Below are 17,634 nucleotides of genomic sequence, written 5' to 3'. Positions count from 1 at the left end.
TCCATGCCATGATGACTGTGAGCGTCTGCGCAGCGTTGTAATTGCCTACTGCCCAGCCTCCACTGTGCTTGCTGTAATTATCGCGAGTGTCTGTGCAGCTTTATATTTGTTTACCGCGTAGCTTCTACTGCGCATGCGCATTTACGTCTATTATGCTATATGGGAAGCCTTTTGTGGTTGCACATTTACTTGCGCTCTGCATTTATGCGCGGTACCTTTGTTATCACTGACAGTTCCAGGGGAAAGCCTTTGATTACACACTGGCTTACTTCCTGTCGTCCTCCATGCTCAGATGCTGAAAGCACAACCAGGTGCGCTCTCACACCGGTACTTCATTATTTTGATTTGTTTATGCATTTATATGTGTGTTTTTTCTCTCTAAACCTCATTACCTCCCCTGATGAAGCTCTTCTGAGCGACACGCGTCGGGCTGGTACCTCTCTTCTGACACATCCCATGGCTCTTACCTTGTTCTGACTTAGGTGATATAGGTGATATCCCTTTGGACCTGTTTGGGTTTTACATGGTGGTGCGCTATCTCCAAGCAGGAATATTTTCAGGGTTTTGTTTCATCTCACATTCCCTGTGTTCCATGTCTTGATATTATGTATTGATGCGGTACCCTATGGCCATATCTGTTTGCATTAACACTTTATTGTAGGTCCTTGGGATAATACTTTTGCCTCTTGTCTGAATGTATTTAGTGCATTGCGCTTTTTCACTGAGTCCATGGGACAGGTGTCCTTGTTTTTAATTGTTTTTATACTGTTTTGCACCTTATGCATATAATAAACGTTATTACACTGATTATTATTTAGTGAGTTCAGTGCTCCTTGCCTACTCTTTTTCTCTTTTATACAATATATTCCTGCAGTGACTCATTACAACATATTCTGTAGTTGATTTAACATAATACTTTACTATCAACAATTATTTGTATAGCCCTATGATTGATCATCTCCTTGTTCTTTAAATCTCAGCTCACATTTGCCCATCGTTTGTTGTGGCACAGGCAATTTGTTGCCCGTGTCGCACAATGTTGTAACCCCCCTGTCATAAGTACTTACCTTCCAAACGACCTCGCTGTGGGCGGCGAACATCCAGTTCCTGAAGGGGGAGGGACGTTCGGCGTCACAGCGACATCACACAGCGGCCGGCCAATAGAAGCGGAGGGGCGGAGATGAGCGGGATGTAAACATCCCGCCCACTTCCTTCCTTCCACATTGCCGGCTGGATGCAGGTAAGCTGCAGTTCATCATTCCCGGGGTGTCACACGGAGCGATGTGTGCTGCCTCGGGAACAATGAACAACCGGACGTTCGATTTATACAAAATGAGCGACGTGTCAACGAGCAACGATAAGGTGAGTATTTTTGCTCGTTCACACTCGCTCGTAGCTGTCACATGCTACGATATGTCAAACGATGTCGGATGTGCGTCACTTATGACGTGACCCTGACGACATATCGTTTGATATATCGTAGCGTGTAAAGCCCGCTTAACACCGTTCAGACTATTTTCCAGTTTTAAAGAAAGTCTTCTAAAGTGAATGGAAGGAAAACGATCAGTGATACTTTAGGAGTATACATAAATATTATTCGTCCTTATTCATCATGGTTCTTAATTATCTGTAAATTCCGTGAAAGCCCATAAATTAAGGAACTTTTTTCCAAAGTGCAAAAAAACCTACATGTAATCTTGAGTTTTCTTCCATATTATGGTACTTGAGCAGGTCATTATGACTGTGATTATACGATTTTAAAGATCATACTAAATGCCATTCAGGTGTTCATTTCAGTAAAATAAATCATAGGCATGCATAATTATAATAATTCCTTTTTACCAATGTGTAAATGAGAACTCTTGGCTCCCTCTCTGATGCTACCAGAAACAACAAAATTGAAGCCATTGACTCAAATAACGAGGAGAAGACAAACATTACTAAAGGCAATAATGCAGATTTAAAGGGCTTTGCTGGTTTGTTGAATCCTTGTTTTAGGGTATGCTCACACGAGTGTATGAATGGGATGAGTGTAATGTGAGAAAATCTTGCATTGCACTTGGACCAATGTTATTTAGTGAGCGAGAGCAGATGGTCAGCTTTTTTCTCAACCAAATTCTGGATGAGAGAAAATTCGCAGCATACTGCGATTGTCAGCGACAGCCATGTCATTCGCACCCATACAAGTCTATGGGTGTGAGTAAAACATTGGACTGCACTCACATGACATCCGATTGCAGTGCAATAATCGCATCAGCTGACAATGGAGGAAATGGGAAGATAGGTCCCGCCCTTTCATCTGCAGCTCTGATCTGATTGCAGGATCCGATTGCATGACACTGGCAGCACAGCGGGAGCAGAGGGTCATTAGCATATCACATCCAATGCTCTCGCATTGCATGCCATACCATCGTGGGAATCCAGCCTTAGAAGGAACCTTTCATGAATAAATGATTAAAATATGTTAAGATAAGGAGTTGCCTTCAATCAACTGATGAAACCAATGAGAAGTGTTCAGTTTTCCCAGCACTGTCATATCAGTGGTGTATAAGTGTGATGGACCTGTTGGGTCTTCTAGACTGAGACTCAACCATAATAGCTGTTCATTGTGGCTACTAGATTACTCGATAATAGGTTTATATACCAAATATCCACCTTGGATTTCTCAATCACATTTTTTTCCCACCGTTTTTGGCTTGTAAAATATATACCAGGGTGTCATGTGTTTTTTTTTTATTTTGTATATGCCATTGTAAATGTGAACTTTGCAATTGAGAGAAAGAAAATTGACATCATCACTAATTGCATTATTTGTATTTCGGTCTTGCAAGTAACAAAATTGTCTACATCTTCAGATTGTTTCAGAGGCAATAAGATGTCTCCTGGAATATCTACTGAGATGCAATCTCGAGGGCATGTGCGCGGCATAGACACAGTAACAAAACGATGCCTTTCTTTTCATGCAAGGTGAATAAAATGAGATGCAAAGTTAACATTTAAAATGGCATTGTTCTTCGCCTAATCTGACCACCATCCGAGTGGTGATCTGGTTATTAGAGAAAAGGCAGAAGAATGGAAAACATTGGCAGGGATTGAAGCTGGGAGATGAATGTGGAAATGTAGAATGATTGTTTCTTTTTTTTCTGTCTTTCAGCTGACGGTGGTTTCTGTCTGTTTTTTAGAACTGATCCAAGGGGACAGGGAAAGTCAGTGTGGGGAGCTAAGGAAGACCCCTTTCTACAGCTGCGGCTGAGAGGATTAAAGTGCTTCATCCACAAGGCAACATTACACAAGTAGCCTTTGAACAAAAGTCATGGATACTATTAATGATATGGTAATCCTTAATCGAGCTACCTCCCAGTAGTGATTATACTGACATGGGAAGAATATATAAGTCGGGGATGCATCCCACAAACAACACTGTTCTTTTGTCCTTTCCAAGCTTGAGTAGGACTAACTTCAGTAGCATCTATAACGTCACTTTTCTCTTCTATGTATAGAAGGAACAAAAATCTAGACCTAAGACTGGATTTGCTTCCTGCAAGTTCCCACACACATTTTGTGTGGGTTAAAAAAAAATACCCCTGTCAACCTTAGGGACTGATGCCTATCTGAGAGCAGGACCACACAAAGGTTTCTTACGGAGGTCTGGCAGAAGATGATTTAATTGCTCAACAAAGCGTGTCTCAATATCTGACTAACATATGAACAGACAAGTGCAATTAAACATTTGGAATATATGCGTTATATTTTACCTAAACTTGGACCATTTAATGGCAATGTGTAATTTTTAGGAACACAAGCCATAGCTATTCAAACATCAGCCGTCCATCAACCCCTGAGTCAACATTTTACTTCTGTTCTCCATCACAAAAAGAGCAAATATACTACACAGAAAGGGGCGTCAGAACAAGTGTAAGGCATATTGGCAGGATTTGCAGAATACACAATGATGACAAAGTTGACAATGTTAACACATGTAATATAAATAAGACTATGTTCACATTGGACGTTGTGTCCTGCTCAATGTTTCTCTCTATGAAATGATCAAAACTAGAGGCAAAAATGTTCAGATGTGCTAGGCATCAATAAATATAAATCTATGTCTTACCAATTTCTGTCATTATTATCTTATCAGTAAACTTTAAAAAAAATGTCAATAAAAAGACAGATTAACAAAAGTTTGTCTAGTTTATTTGCACTAGGCAGGAAAATGTTTCCCGTGACCTTGACCTTTGTAAATAGTTTACAACATAAGGTTTTAAAAACCTCACTGCAAAAAAAAAAAAAAAAAGACTAGACTTGTCACTTTTTTTCCATGTGGAGTCTGATACAAATGTAACACTAAGGTCAAAGGCTGCAAAAAACACTAGAAAAAAAAGCTTCGAAAATTCTTCAAATGTGTTAAAATCTGTATCATAAATTATTTCAGAACCGAAAACCTTGTATAAAAAATGAGCGTGAATTTTTTTTTACCCTTAGGTTTTCACATGATAGTATTTTCATGCTTTTAAGGAATCTAATATTTCTGTATTTTTTCTGTATGTAAACGAATGGAGGAACCAAAAACACATTTGATATCAGTATCTAGCAGGTTTTTTTACCAACTGACCTTAATGTTAAAAAAGTAACCATAGAAGCTCCTGGGGGAAAAAAAACAAAAAACATATTGCAAAAAAAAGCAGAATGAACATATGAACATACTCTATCTAGTTCGGAAAAGATAGTTCTTATATGATTAAAAAAAAACCTTTAATTTCAGGATAGGTGGCATGTCATCTCTGCTAAATAATTTTTCTAGGACTGAAATTTCATCTCCTGATCTCTTTTTAGTATATCTGTTTTCAATGGTAAAGGGACTCTGTAGGATTTCATGCGCAGAAAATTAAAATTAGGAACTTTTATTAAAAATTAACATTAAAATTTTGAAATTAAAAAGCAGAGAAAAACTCCTATGATGGACCCAATCCTATCTGTTAGATAACACAAGGTGTATATATCCTCAGTACATATAGAAACTAAAAATATTTAGTGAGTAATCAATAAACTAGAGGATAATATAGACTGTCATATTACATGGTAGTTTAACCATAGAACTAGCTACATACATATTGTCCCATGGAGTTTTGCACAAACTTCGCCGACTGTCATGGTGGCTTCTGTTCAGACTGCAGATTCTAAGACTGGTTTCTCTAGTGTCTGGGATCAACACAGGCAGACTCAGGCGTCAACTTGCTGATTCATAGGCAGGCTAGCAAGAGTTAATCTCTGCTGGTCTACTTGCTCTTTTGATCACATGTTGTGGGGAGGCCTATCACATCTGCTCCCCTCCTATTTATGCTGGTTGAATCCTTCCACCCATGCCAGCCAAAGTTTGTGGTGTCCTAGACCTTCTGCTGAAAGTTGTGCTTTTTGCTTGGTGCAGTTGTGGAATTTACCCCTGTTGTTTTGTAGCTTCCTTTCTGCTCTTGTTTTTCCTCCTGAATCTCTTATAGTCTTTACTATTGTGTATACATGCTGTGTGACAGAGTTTTGGTTTTCCCCTGTCTGGCTTTAGCTGTGGGGTTCATCACACTCCTGTCCCATAACTTTGTAAAAGGATTGTGGAACAGATCAGGACTGGTCAGGAGCAGGGCCAGGAAGGAGACTCATGCATCTCTACCATCATAAGTATAAGATGAGGGATAGCATAGGGCGCCCTAATTTGAGGGACAGCCCAGGAGCCCTGGTTCTCAGCTATCCCACAGTCACTATGGCACATATACAGTGGATATGGAAAGTATTCAGACCCCTTTATATTTTTCACTCTTTGTTTCATTGCAGACATTTGGTAAATTCAAAAACGTTCAGTTTTTTATCATTAATGTACACTTTGCGCCTCATCTTGACAGAAAAAAACCAGAAAGTGTTCAGACCCTTTGCTCAGTATTGAGTAGAAGCATCCTTTTGAGCTAGTACAGCCATGAGTCTTCGTTTGAATAATGCAACAAGTTTTTCTCACCTGGATTTGGGGATCCTCTGCCATTCTTCCTTGCAGATCCTCTCCAGTTCTGTCGGGTTGGATGGTGAACATTGGTGGACAGCCATTTTCAGGTCTCTCCACAGATGATCAATTGGGTTTAGGTCAGGGCTCTGGCTGGGCTAGTCAAGAATGGTCAAAGAGTTGTTCTGAAGCCCCTCCTTTGTTATTTTAGCTGTGTGCTTAGGGTCATTGTTTTGTTGGAAGGTGAACCTTTTGACAAGTCTGAGGTCCAGAGCACCCTGGAAGAGATTTTCTTCCAGGATATCTCTGTATTTGGCCGCATTCATCTTTCCTTCAATTGCAACCAGTTGTCTTGTCCCTGCAGCTGAAAAACACCCCCATAGCATGATGCTACCACCACCATGTTTCACTGATGGGATTGTATTGGGCTGGGGATGTGCAGTGCTTTGTTTTCTCCACACATACTGCAAGGAATTATCACCAAAAAGTTCTATCTTCATCTCATCAGACCAGATAATCTTATTTCTCATAGTCTGTAAGTCCTTAATGTGTTTTTTTTGCAAACTTTATGTGGGCTTTCATGTTTTGCACTGAGGGAGAGGTCTCCATCTGGCCACCCTACCATAAAGGTCCGACTGGTGGAGGGCTGAAGTGATACTTGACTTTGAGGAACTTTCTCCCATATCCCTATTGCATCTCTAGAGCTCAGCCACAGTGATATTGGGGTTCTTCTTTGCCTCTCTCACCAAGGCTCTTCTCCCACGATTGCTTAGCTTGGCTGGACGCCCAGGTCTAGGAAGAGTTTTGATGGTCCCAAACGTCTTTCATTTAAAGATTATGGAGGCCAATGTGCTCTTAGGAACCTTGAGTACTGCAGAAATTCTTTTGTAACCTTGGCCAGATCTGTGCCTTACCACAATTCTGTCTCTGAGCTCCTTGAGCAGTTCCTTTGACCTCATGATTCTCATTTGGTCTGACATGCACTGTGAGCTGTGAGGTCTTATATAGACAGGTGTGTGCCTTTCCAAATCAAGTCCTATCCTTTTAATTGAACACAGCTTGACTCCAATGAAGGAGTAGAGCCATCTCAAGGAGGATCACAAGGAAATGGACAGCATGTGAATTAAATATGAGTGTCTGAGCAAAGGGTCTGAATACTTATGACCATGTGATATTTCAATTTTTCTTATTTAATAAATTTACAAAACTTTCCACATTTATGTTTTTTTTCTGTCAAGATGGGGTGCAGACTCTGCACTGCAGAGTGTACATTAATGAGAAAAAAATCAACTTTTTTGAATTTACCAAATGGCTACAATGAAACAAAGAGTGACAAATTTAAAGGGGTCTGAATACTTTCCATACCCATTGTATACCCTAAGACAGGTAACATATACATACTGTAATTGAAACTCAGTGGCTAAGTACAGTAGTAGATGGAGAAAGGGTGACTATAATTTATTGTTCAGCAACGCTAAATAAATATCCAATAAGTATGATAAAACTAGTATTTCTTACAGCAGAAATTACTGATAAATCACTAGTATAAAAAGAAATGGCCACTCAATACTGAACTACACATATGTAATATATACCATAATACCCCTAAATCAAATCAATATATACCTAACCAGTAATTAGTGATGGGTGGACTCACAGATATCTGGGATCGGTGGGACTAACCGGACATAAATAAACAATTGGTTCTGGCCTGGAATTGATCTCGGAAATCTGGCTGAACGCAGGACCCCATATAATTTTATGGGGACCAGAATCCAGCTCTTAAATATGCTAGTAGAAAGGATAGGGGGATGAGAGTAAGTGCACTATACTTATCGAGTCTCCGTTGAGGCTGTAACTCTTCTTCCGGGGCTGCTCATTTTCCTTCATGCATATTCACTGCTTCCCCCACCCACCGGCAGTCCTGGCATCTGTCATTGGTTCTAGTCACATGTTCCCCCAGCCTGTGTGACAGCATCTAACCGCTTGCAATTACAGACATTGTCTGCATGTCTATATCGTTTATAAAAATAAATAAACAAAGTAGCTTAGGATCCCCCCGTATTATGGTACCCAGCAGAGAAAAAGCATACGGCTACAGGCTGCAGCCCCCAGCCGTGTGCTTATCTTGGCTGTGTATCAAAATAAGTGGAATCACAAGGCTTTTTTTAACTATTTAAATAAATCATTTAAAAAAATGGCATTTGGCCCCCCCCAATTTTGATACCCAGCCATGATAAAGCCCAACAGCTGGGGGCTAGTATTCTCAGGTTGTTTAGATCCATCCTTATTGGGCCCCAGCCTAAAAATATCAGCCTGCAGCTGCCCAGGGTTGTTGCATCCATTAGATGTGGCAATCCCAGATCTTTATCTGACTTTTCCCAATTTCCCTGGTGCGGTGGCAATTGGGGTAAAAAAGGGTTAATAACAGCCCACAGCTGTCACTAAGTCCTATATTAGAAATAGGAGTCATCTATGAGACCCCCCCATTACTAATCTCTAAGTGAGAAGAATTAAACACAAACACCAAAAAAATCCTTTATTTGAAATAAAGTACAAAAAAACCTTCCCTCTTTCACCAATTTATTAACCCACAAAACACCCAGGTCCTACGTAATCTACATGAGGTCCCACAACAATTCCAGCTCTGCTACATCTGAAAGCACAGCCAGCGGCCATAGAACAATGACCGCCCACTGTGAACTGCAGGCAGAAAATGAATGAGCAGTGTGATCAGCGGTGACGTCACTCAGGTTATTTGCAGTCACAGCTGGAGGTTCAAATAGTCCTTCACCTGTGATCCCAGGTAACCTGGCCTTAGGTGACCTCAGAAAAGTCAGTGTCCTCACCTGAGGTCACTAACTTTACTGGTTCACAGACTTGCATCTCCTGGGAGAAAACTGCATTTCGTTTTGCCAAGAGATTCAGATTTAGTGATGAAATTTCAACTGCATATTCCTGCACTCAATCTACACTTCCTGGCAAAAAAACGCATCACTACCACATGCGGTCTGATGTGGTAGTGATGCGATTTTTTTTTTCCCAGGAGGTATTGATTGAGTGCAGAAATATGCTTTAAAAATGAAATCACCAAATTTGCATCTCTTATCCCAAAAATGCAAAAAAGAAAACCCCAAAAAACGTTTTCACGCTGTTTCGGTGCTGTTTTATGCCAGGAGGTACACATTTGGTGCTGAAATCTGTTGCAGACATTTCAGCATCAAATTTGAACCTCCTTGCAGAAAACCGGTAAAGTTCTGATCACGGCCCCCCGAAGAAGACCACGAAACGTGCGTGTCGGGGTACTTTTTACTGTGCGGTGTACTCATTATGGGTGAGTGTTATTTGATGTTATTTGATGTACATTAAATATTATGGGAATTAAGTAATCTCCCGGATCTTCTTATATGGTGGTTTATTACTTGATGATTCATGTGAGTTTGTGCCTTATTGGGACTGCTATTACTATCTAGGGAGAATTTACGTTTCTGTTTCTATGGTTCTCATACCACTTTAATTATTTATAGCCTTTATTATTGTGATTTATGACTATAAAACACGTGGCTTTATATCTGTGATTGTGACTACCATAGTGTGTTCCCAATGATATGTAAATTGATGTTTTATTTGAGTATATGTAATCTCTAAATTCCAACTGAGATTCTAGGATTTATCACTCATCCTATGGGGTTTCCTGTGTAGTAATTTATTTGTGAGGGACTTATTTATTCACCTGATGTCTATATTAAAAATAATGAACTGCTAATGTATGTGTTACCTCTTGCTATATAAACTCTTTAATAATACACATTTTCTAATTTTTTGCAATGAGGTCTTTTGCTGTTTTTGAACTGAGTCTTTATTGGCTCTGACTACTTAAGGCCCCTTTCTTTGCTTATTTAGTAAAGTTCTGGGATTGTCACATCCAATGGATGTGACAATCCTGCACGGCTGCAAGCTGCTATTTTCAGGCTGGGGGGCCAATAAGCATTGCCCTCCCCATCCTTAGAATACCAGTCCCCAGCTGTTGGGCTTTATCATGGCTGTGTATCAAAATTGGGTTTGACTGCACGCCGGTTTTTAACATTATTTATTTAAATAATTAAAAGAAAAAGCCAGATGGGGTTCCTCTTATTTTGGTACACCAAGGATAAGCACACGGCTGCAGGCTTTATGTATGCTTTATCAATGCTGGGTATCATAATATGAAGTTATCCTACTCTAATTTATTTTTATACCATGACAGTGACACGTAGACAGGGTTTGTGATTGCAAGCAGTCAGATGCTGTCACATAGGCTGGGGTCATGTCTGACTGCAACCAATCACAGACGTCAGGACTGCTGGTGGGCGGGGGAAACAGTGAATATGGATGAGCAATAATGAGCGGCCCCATAAGAAGAGTGAGCAGCCTGGAAGCGGCCTGGAAGCAGTTACATCAGCGCTCGAGACTCGTTAAGTATAGCACACTTGTGTTATTTTTATTTTTCCTTTAGATTGTTTTTATTTTCCGATCATTAGCCAGAGTTCCCTGAGAACTCCGGGCCCAGGTACGAGATCCAGATACTTTAGAAACTGCGCAGTTCCGGACTTTACAGTCAGGATCCGGCCATCACTACTAATAATATATACAGTGCCTTGCGAAAGTATAAGGCCCCTTTGAATTTTTCAACCTTTTTCCACATTTCAGGCTTCAAACATAAAGATAAAAATTTTAATGTTATGGTGAAGAATCAACAACAAGTGGGACACAATTGTGAAGTTGATCGAAATTTATTGCTTATTTTAAACTTTGTTAAATAATAAATAACTGAAAAGTAGCGCGTGCGATATTATTCATCCCCTTTAAGTTAATACTTTGTAGCGCCACCTTTTGCTGTGAGTACAGCTGCAAGTCGCTTGGGGTATGTGTCTATCAGTATTGTTTAAGTTGTATGCACAACATAATTATAATTTTGGACTTGTTTGATGCAGAAATACTAAGGCCACCTTAAGTTCTCGGTAGGGAATGATAAATGCTACCTCATGTATAAATGTTTTCTCAATACATCTGTAGTTCAATTGAGAGAAGCTGTAAGCTCTTCCATATGTACATACGGTATGATCTTATCAATATCACCTTTAGATATGCTTAATAGACATCTCAGAAAATACAATTATCAGAATCTCACTTTAAAAAACAGAAATCTGAACAACTATTAAAAGAAAAAATTCTATGTAAAAAAAACATAAAAGATATAAGTTCAAATCTCTATTTGATCAATTAACACAACACAATCTAACCATAAAACAGACACACACACACACATACACACACACAAACAAACACATCACATCCACAATGGTGCAAATAAAATGTCATATCATATTTTCATGGAAAACGCCAAAGCTTTTTTTTACTTTTCCTTCCCCTCAAATATAGGATAAAGAGTAATTGCAGCTTGTCCCGCATTAACAAAAAAACAATGGCAGACTTGCTTTGCTTTTTATTCCACACCACTGGGAATTTTTTAATACTTTATATAGTAAATAGTGTCATTAAAAAATACAACTTTTTTTTATTAAATAAGCCCTAATATGATAACGTGGAGGGAAAAGAAAACGCGATTGTTGATAAAAAAGGTAAAAAATAGAAAAGTGACAATGGTGCCAGTGGCTTGAAGAAAACCACCATTCCCCTATATAAAGGGAACCTGTCACCAGGTTTTTCCCTTATAACCTGCGGCAACCACCAGTGAGCTCTTATATACAGCATTACAGAATACTCTATATTACAGCCCAGGCCGCTCTGTAGAACGTAAATAACACTTTTATAATACTCACCCAGGGGGCGGTCCGGTCCAATGGGTATTGCTGCTCTGCATTCCGGCGCCTCCTCTCTGCGCTGATCTTCGTCCTCCTGCCCAGCCCCATGTGCAGGACGCATCCGGTGTCATTCACAGAGAGGATTGCATTGTGCTCCTGCGCACGTGCACTATGATCTGCCCTGCTGAGGGCAGAACAAAGTACTGTAATATGCAGGCACGAGAAAAGGTCAAAGAATGCCAGCGTATGCGCACTATAGTACTCTGATCTGCCCTCAGCAGTACAGATCATAGTGCACATGCGCAGGAGCGCAATGGAGTCCTCTCCGTGACTGACATTGGATGCGTCATGCACACCGGGATGGGCAGGAGGACAGAGATCGCCGCAGAAAAGAGGCGCTGGACCGGAGAGCAGCGACACCCATAGGACCGGAGTGCCCCCCTGGGTGAGTATTATAAAAGTGTTTTTTATGTTCTACAGAGCGGCCTTGGTTCTTATATACAGCATATTCAAATGCTCTATATAAGAGCTTACTGGTGGTGGTTGCAGCTCATAATTGTAAAACCTTGTGACAGGTTCCCTTTAAAGGGAACTTGCCAGGCAGCATGAATCGCAGCCTGGCTACAATATTGCAGCCATATATATTAATTTGTGAAATGCTCCAGCTGAGACTAGTAAGGCACCAACTCCTCCCAGCACCAAAGCATGTGATTGACAGGTCTCTTCCTCCTGTGTAAATAGATAGAGACTTGTCAATTACCTGCAGCAGTGCTGGAAATGACCAGCCAGAGTGGAGCCAGACCAGTCTTCTCTAGAGCTATGGTTTCTGGCTGGCTCTTTAAAGTATACTTTAATGTTGGAGTGTTTCATAGAAAAATATACCTGGCTGCAATTGTGTAACCAGGCTGTGATTCATTCTGCCGTGACTTGGTCAGCATGATTCTCCTGACAGATTCCCTTTAAATGGGTTCTCCCACCCAGCTTGGTCTACTATTCCAATAATTCCTATATACGTCTCTGGAAGTTGCCAAAACTGGTGATCCAGGATGAAGAGCTGGTGTCAAGGGATCCTGTTCTTGACTGCATACACTTCTAATATGCCATAGTTGTATAAGATGGTAAAATAGATCTGATCTCTATCTATCTATCTATCTATCTATCTCTTCTGATAATTCGGAGAAACTGCTGGAGTTCTGCAATGTAATGTTTTGTTATTGCTGCTGGGTAGAGATGGGCAAAAAGAGTGACATTTCCCTGGTCCAGCATCTATTTTCCTACTTTCTGCTAGTCTAACCAAGGTATTGAGAACTTCTTTGCCAGCACTCAAAAGCCAACATCCAAGGTGCCTCTCGTAATCACTAGGTCTACATGAGATCATAAAGTCACATGAGGTTTAGGAATCGTAAAAAGGCACCCAGGATATTGGCATTCATGTGTCAGCTGAGGAAGTTTGCACTGCCCTGTTCCAGCTGCCATAGAGTGCCAAAGTGAATGTCAGACCATGCTAGTGTAAATCTTTTTGCAGATCTCTGCTCTTGGATATTATAATTTTCCTTGTTACTGGGATATATTTCTAAAGTAGATACTCTGCCACTGTTTTATTATTGCTGACAGTACCCAACTAGATAGATGCACTCTCTAGTGGCAAGTTCCAAGGAAACACCAAGTTGTCATTTTATTCATACATCTCTAGGAGTAATTACAAATGACTCCCACAATCCAGAGCTCAACTTTACTCTATTATATTTTACTAAATTGTGACTATAAAATCTTAAAAGTTTACAATATATCACATTTAAATAGGTAGACTATGCTTCTAGAATGGGTGTAAATGGAGTATTGTCTATAGTAATGCTTGTGGTGAGTGTATTCTAAGCACAAACTGCCTGCAATGAATAGAAGAACAGCAAACATTAATTACCGAGAATCGAACATTGCCATGAAGTGAGGGTATCTGACATTCCCATCCTCGTCAAGGGGGATTCTGTCAAGTAGCTGCTCAAAGTCTTCATCAGTAATCTCCACGCCAAACCTGGAACAGAAGTTAGTGCCAGTCAATCACAGAGCTGGTTTGGCTTGCAGGCACACTCAATAATCCAAGCATATGGTTGCCATTAACTCTTTGTCACCTCATTGCCCCTTGCCAGCCAGAGCATACACGTGAATATCAGAAGGTTAATCAGCAGTGAAAGAATTTCAAACCCAAAACCTTGACGAAGAGCTTGGCCAGATGAGATACCAGCATACAGAGCCATGTCGGATTGTCCTGTCTGCAAGACTGTATTCATTAGTCTAAAACAGTGGTATTGCTTAAACAAGCTAACACTTCAAAAGGCTTTTCACTCGCCCCGGTTGGCATGAAAGGAAATGTACAAAAACATTGCTTTTCATGAGAAAAAGGAGTGAATTTGGAAAGCATATTGTAAGAAGCTCTTAAGAAACCTTGCATACATATATTCCAAAAGTGGTTGTATGTATTCAATAGCAAATAAGTGTTTTCTTCCCCGGAGCACAATTTAAGCATAATCCCTAAAACACAGGAATAAATCAGGATGATTTAAGAAAATAATGATGAACAAGGCTTCATTCATTATGTGAAGAGGCTGATAATGGGCAGCCGACTTCTGATGGAACAAGGTTGCAGAGGGGATGGGAATAGCAGAAAGTTCCTTTACTTGTTGGAAGGGTAAAGAAGACTATTGCCCAAAGTAGCCATTCAGCTCATCTTGCCGACTGTTCATCACTTTGACAGATTTATGTAAATAAAATAGAGCTTTGTAAAAATACAGAAAGATTCGCTGTCATGGCTTTAGACATAAATGTCTTTCTCAGGCCTAAATAGGCCACTTAAATGTCCTGTAAAGTTATGTATATCACAGCTGATTAGCATATAAAAGGCAATTCTCTCTGTCCCCATAAAGTACATACAGGGTATATAGCCCTTCACAATAAAATATGGTAATATGCTTAATGCAATTATATCGGCGCACACAGCTTTTTGGGGGTTAGATGCATTAACCTTTAGAGATGTATGAAATGAAGACAAGTAATATTTAGCATCACAAACCCACATTTCGACAACATGAAGATATTAAGACGATTAGTATGAAGGACATCTGCTCTGACTCGAAGCGCTGATGTGCGGGTATTTTCAGTCCTTTTACATAGAGTCCTTCAACAATTAAAATCTCAGAGTTGAATAAGTCTAAAAAGTAAAATAACTGGAAACCTAAAATATTTACATCCATCCACACAGATCATGAAAACCTTTCCATTATATTTTTGACCATATGGAAAGGAATCTTCAGGTAATAAGAGCAGATTTTTTTTTTTCTAATTATTTTCTTCATTTCGCTTTTTGCAGTTTGGTTTCTCACTGATCTATACGGTGAGCAAAGACTAAGGAATATGCAACTCTTTACTATCCCATAAGTTACCATAATGTCCTTTTATCTAAAAAGATAATGATTTCAATATTAACATTAAACTAAATAATGCACAGCTGATCCAAGCTATGTTTTTCCCCAAAAACTGAGCTCAAATGCTGATCCATCCAAATAAATAGTGTCATGGATGTGTTTCAATCAGAAATTAATTGTTACTAACATCCATTTTTAGGAATCTCCGCTGATGTCCGGCTTTAACTGACCGTCCCCACGACCCCAGTCCATATCAATTAGGACAAGGCCAGCGACACGTGTATATGGGCCCTTGAGCGTAGAATCCCTCTGGGCCCCTCTTTATTTTAGTTTTTTATTTCTTGCCTTCTAAGACCTATTTTTTCAATGTATAGAGTTGTATGAGGGCTTGTTTTTATGAGTTGTGATTTTTATGATTATCATTTTGAGTAGATATGGGTGATGTCTTTTAATTCTCTTTTTGGAAATGGAGGGAAAAAACTGTGGTTCTGCATTCTATTTCATGTTGCCATTTCCCACTATATGGAATAAATATTATGATATGGTATTAGTTCGAATAGTTATGCGATTGCAATACCAAATATGTTTTTTTTAATTCTATTTACATTTAAGGAAATATAAGCTACTGGAATTTTCAATCACTTAACCGCTTGTACAAGACACAGCCCTACTGTAATGCTGCAGGGTACGGTAATATTGCATATGTCAGACAGACAGGGCCGGTTTTTAACAAAGTGGGGCTCTAGGCAAAAGTGACTGATGAATTGTGACCAAGAAAGAAGCAAATTTGGCTGATAAGATATATTACAAAGTTACTTATATTCATGTGTACTATTGATATTTATTTTATAGAATTAAAATGATGGTTACTCTTTAAATCTATGAACTCTCATTTACGCTGCCGATACCTTATGGACAAGATTATGAACTATTATGAGTATTAAGAGTTATATGAAGATATCCAAAAAACAGGATTTAAGATAGTGCTTGAACTGTGTACCACACCTATATCACATTCAGACATCATAAGACTCATCAGTCTGGACTTTCATGTGACAAGTGAATCATGCTGTCATAGCTTAATATAAATGGGGAAGCAATCACATATACAGTATACATATATAGCGCAGAATAAGCTCTTTTCATAGTTTACCCAATAGGAGACGTGTTACGTATTATTGGCTCCTAGCCAACTGATTTCCTTTAAATGTATGTGAAAATCCGTAATTAAACTAGTCATATTTTCTATGCAGATCCATGTCATTTCTCTGGTCTGTATGGAAGAATAGTATGCATGCTACTAACAAATGACTCATGATTTGGATGGAGACAGGGTTAAGGTAGATGCATAATTAGATTGCATCACTGTAAATTTATGCCCCCCTTAACAATATTTATAAATATAGATGCTACATACACCCACAGTATGTGACAGAAACATATGTTCCCAGACAATGCAAGTTACCCACACATACATACACATAACACACACATACACACATTTATACACAAAATTCATACATACACATGTACATAGAACACAGACATACTGTAAATGTGTACACAGAGCACATACAAACACATGTATACACAGAGCACATCAATAAAGATATATATGTATAAACAGATATCTAGACATATATGTATAAACAAAGCACAGATATACAGACATATGTATTTACAGACAACATACATGCAGACGTATGTATACACAGAGCACGTACAGACACATGTATACACAGAGCCCCTATATACAGACTTATGTATACAAAGAGCACATACATACAGACACATGCATACACTAAGCACATACATACAGACACGGATACACAGAGCACATACATATAGACATATACATGCATGCACCGAGCACATACATACAGACACATGCATACACAGAGCACATATATACACACATACAGTTAGGTCCAGAAATATTTGGACAGTGACACAATTTTCGCGAGTTGGGCTCTGCATGCCACCACATTGGATTTGAAATGAAACCTCTACAACAGAATTCAAGTGCAGATTGTAACGTTTAATTTGAAGGTTTGAACAAAAATATCTGATAGAAATTGTAGGAATTGTACACATTTCTTTACAAACACTCCACATTTTAGGAGGTCAAAAGTAATTGGACAAATAAACCAAACCCCAAAAAAATATATTTATTTTCAATATTTTGTTGCGAATCCTTTGGAGGCAATCACTGCCTTAAGTCTGGAACCCATGGACATCACCAAACGCTGGGTTTCCTCCTTCTTAATGCTTTGCCAGGCCTTTACAGCCGCAGCCTTCAGGTCTTGCTTGTTTGTGGGTCTTTCCGTCTTAAGTCTGGATTTGAGCAAGTGAAATGCATGCTCAATTGGGTTAAGATCTGGTGATTGACTTGGCCATTGCAGAATGTTCCACTTTTTTGCACTCATGA

The 17,634-nt window shown here is 39.4% G+C and overlaps 1 protein-coding gene across 4 annotated transcripts in view; it reads right to left on the bottom strand.

Moving 5' to 3' along the window:
- The window catches only part of LOC142290654 (EF-hand calcium-binding domain-containing protein 6-like), a 483,996-nt gene that overhangs the window by 307,226 nt on the left and 159,136 nt on the right, over positions 1–17,634 (bottom strand). For all 4 annotated transcript variants that reach the window (XM_075334657.1, XM_075334633.1, XM_075334650.1 and 1 more), the window contains one exon: positions 13,709–13,819. In XM_075334657.1, coding sequence (XP_075190772.1) covers positions 13,709–13,819 — 111 coding nt within the window. The remainder of the gene's footprint in view (positions 1–13,708; positions 13,820–17,634) is intronic.

This window comes from Anomaloglossus baeobatrachus, chromosome 1 (assembly GCF_048569485.1).
Source record: "Anomaloglossus baeobatrachus isolate aAnoBae1 chromosome 1, aAnoBae1.hap1, whole genome shotgun sequence".
NCBI lineage: Eukaryota > Metazoa > Chordata > Amphibia > Anura > Aromobatidae > Anomaloglossus > Anomaloglossus baeobatrachus.
The sequence above is the reverse complement of the archived record's forward strand: the minus strand, read 5'-3'. Positions and strand labels throughout refer to the sequence as shown.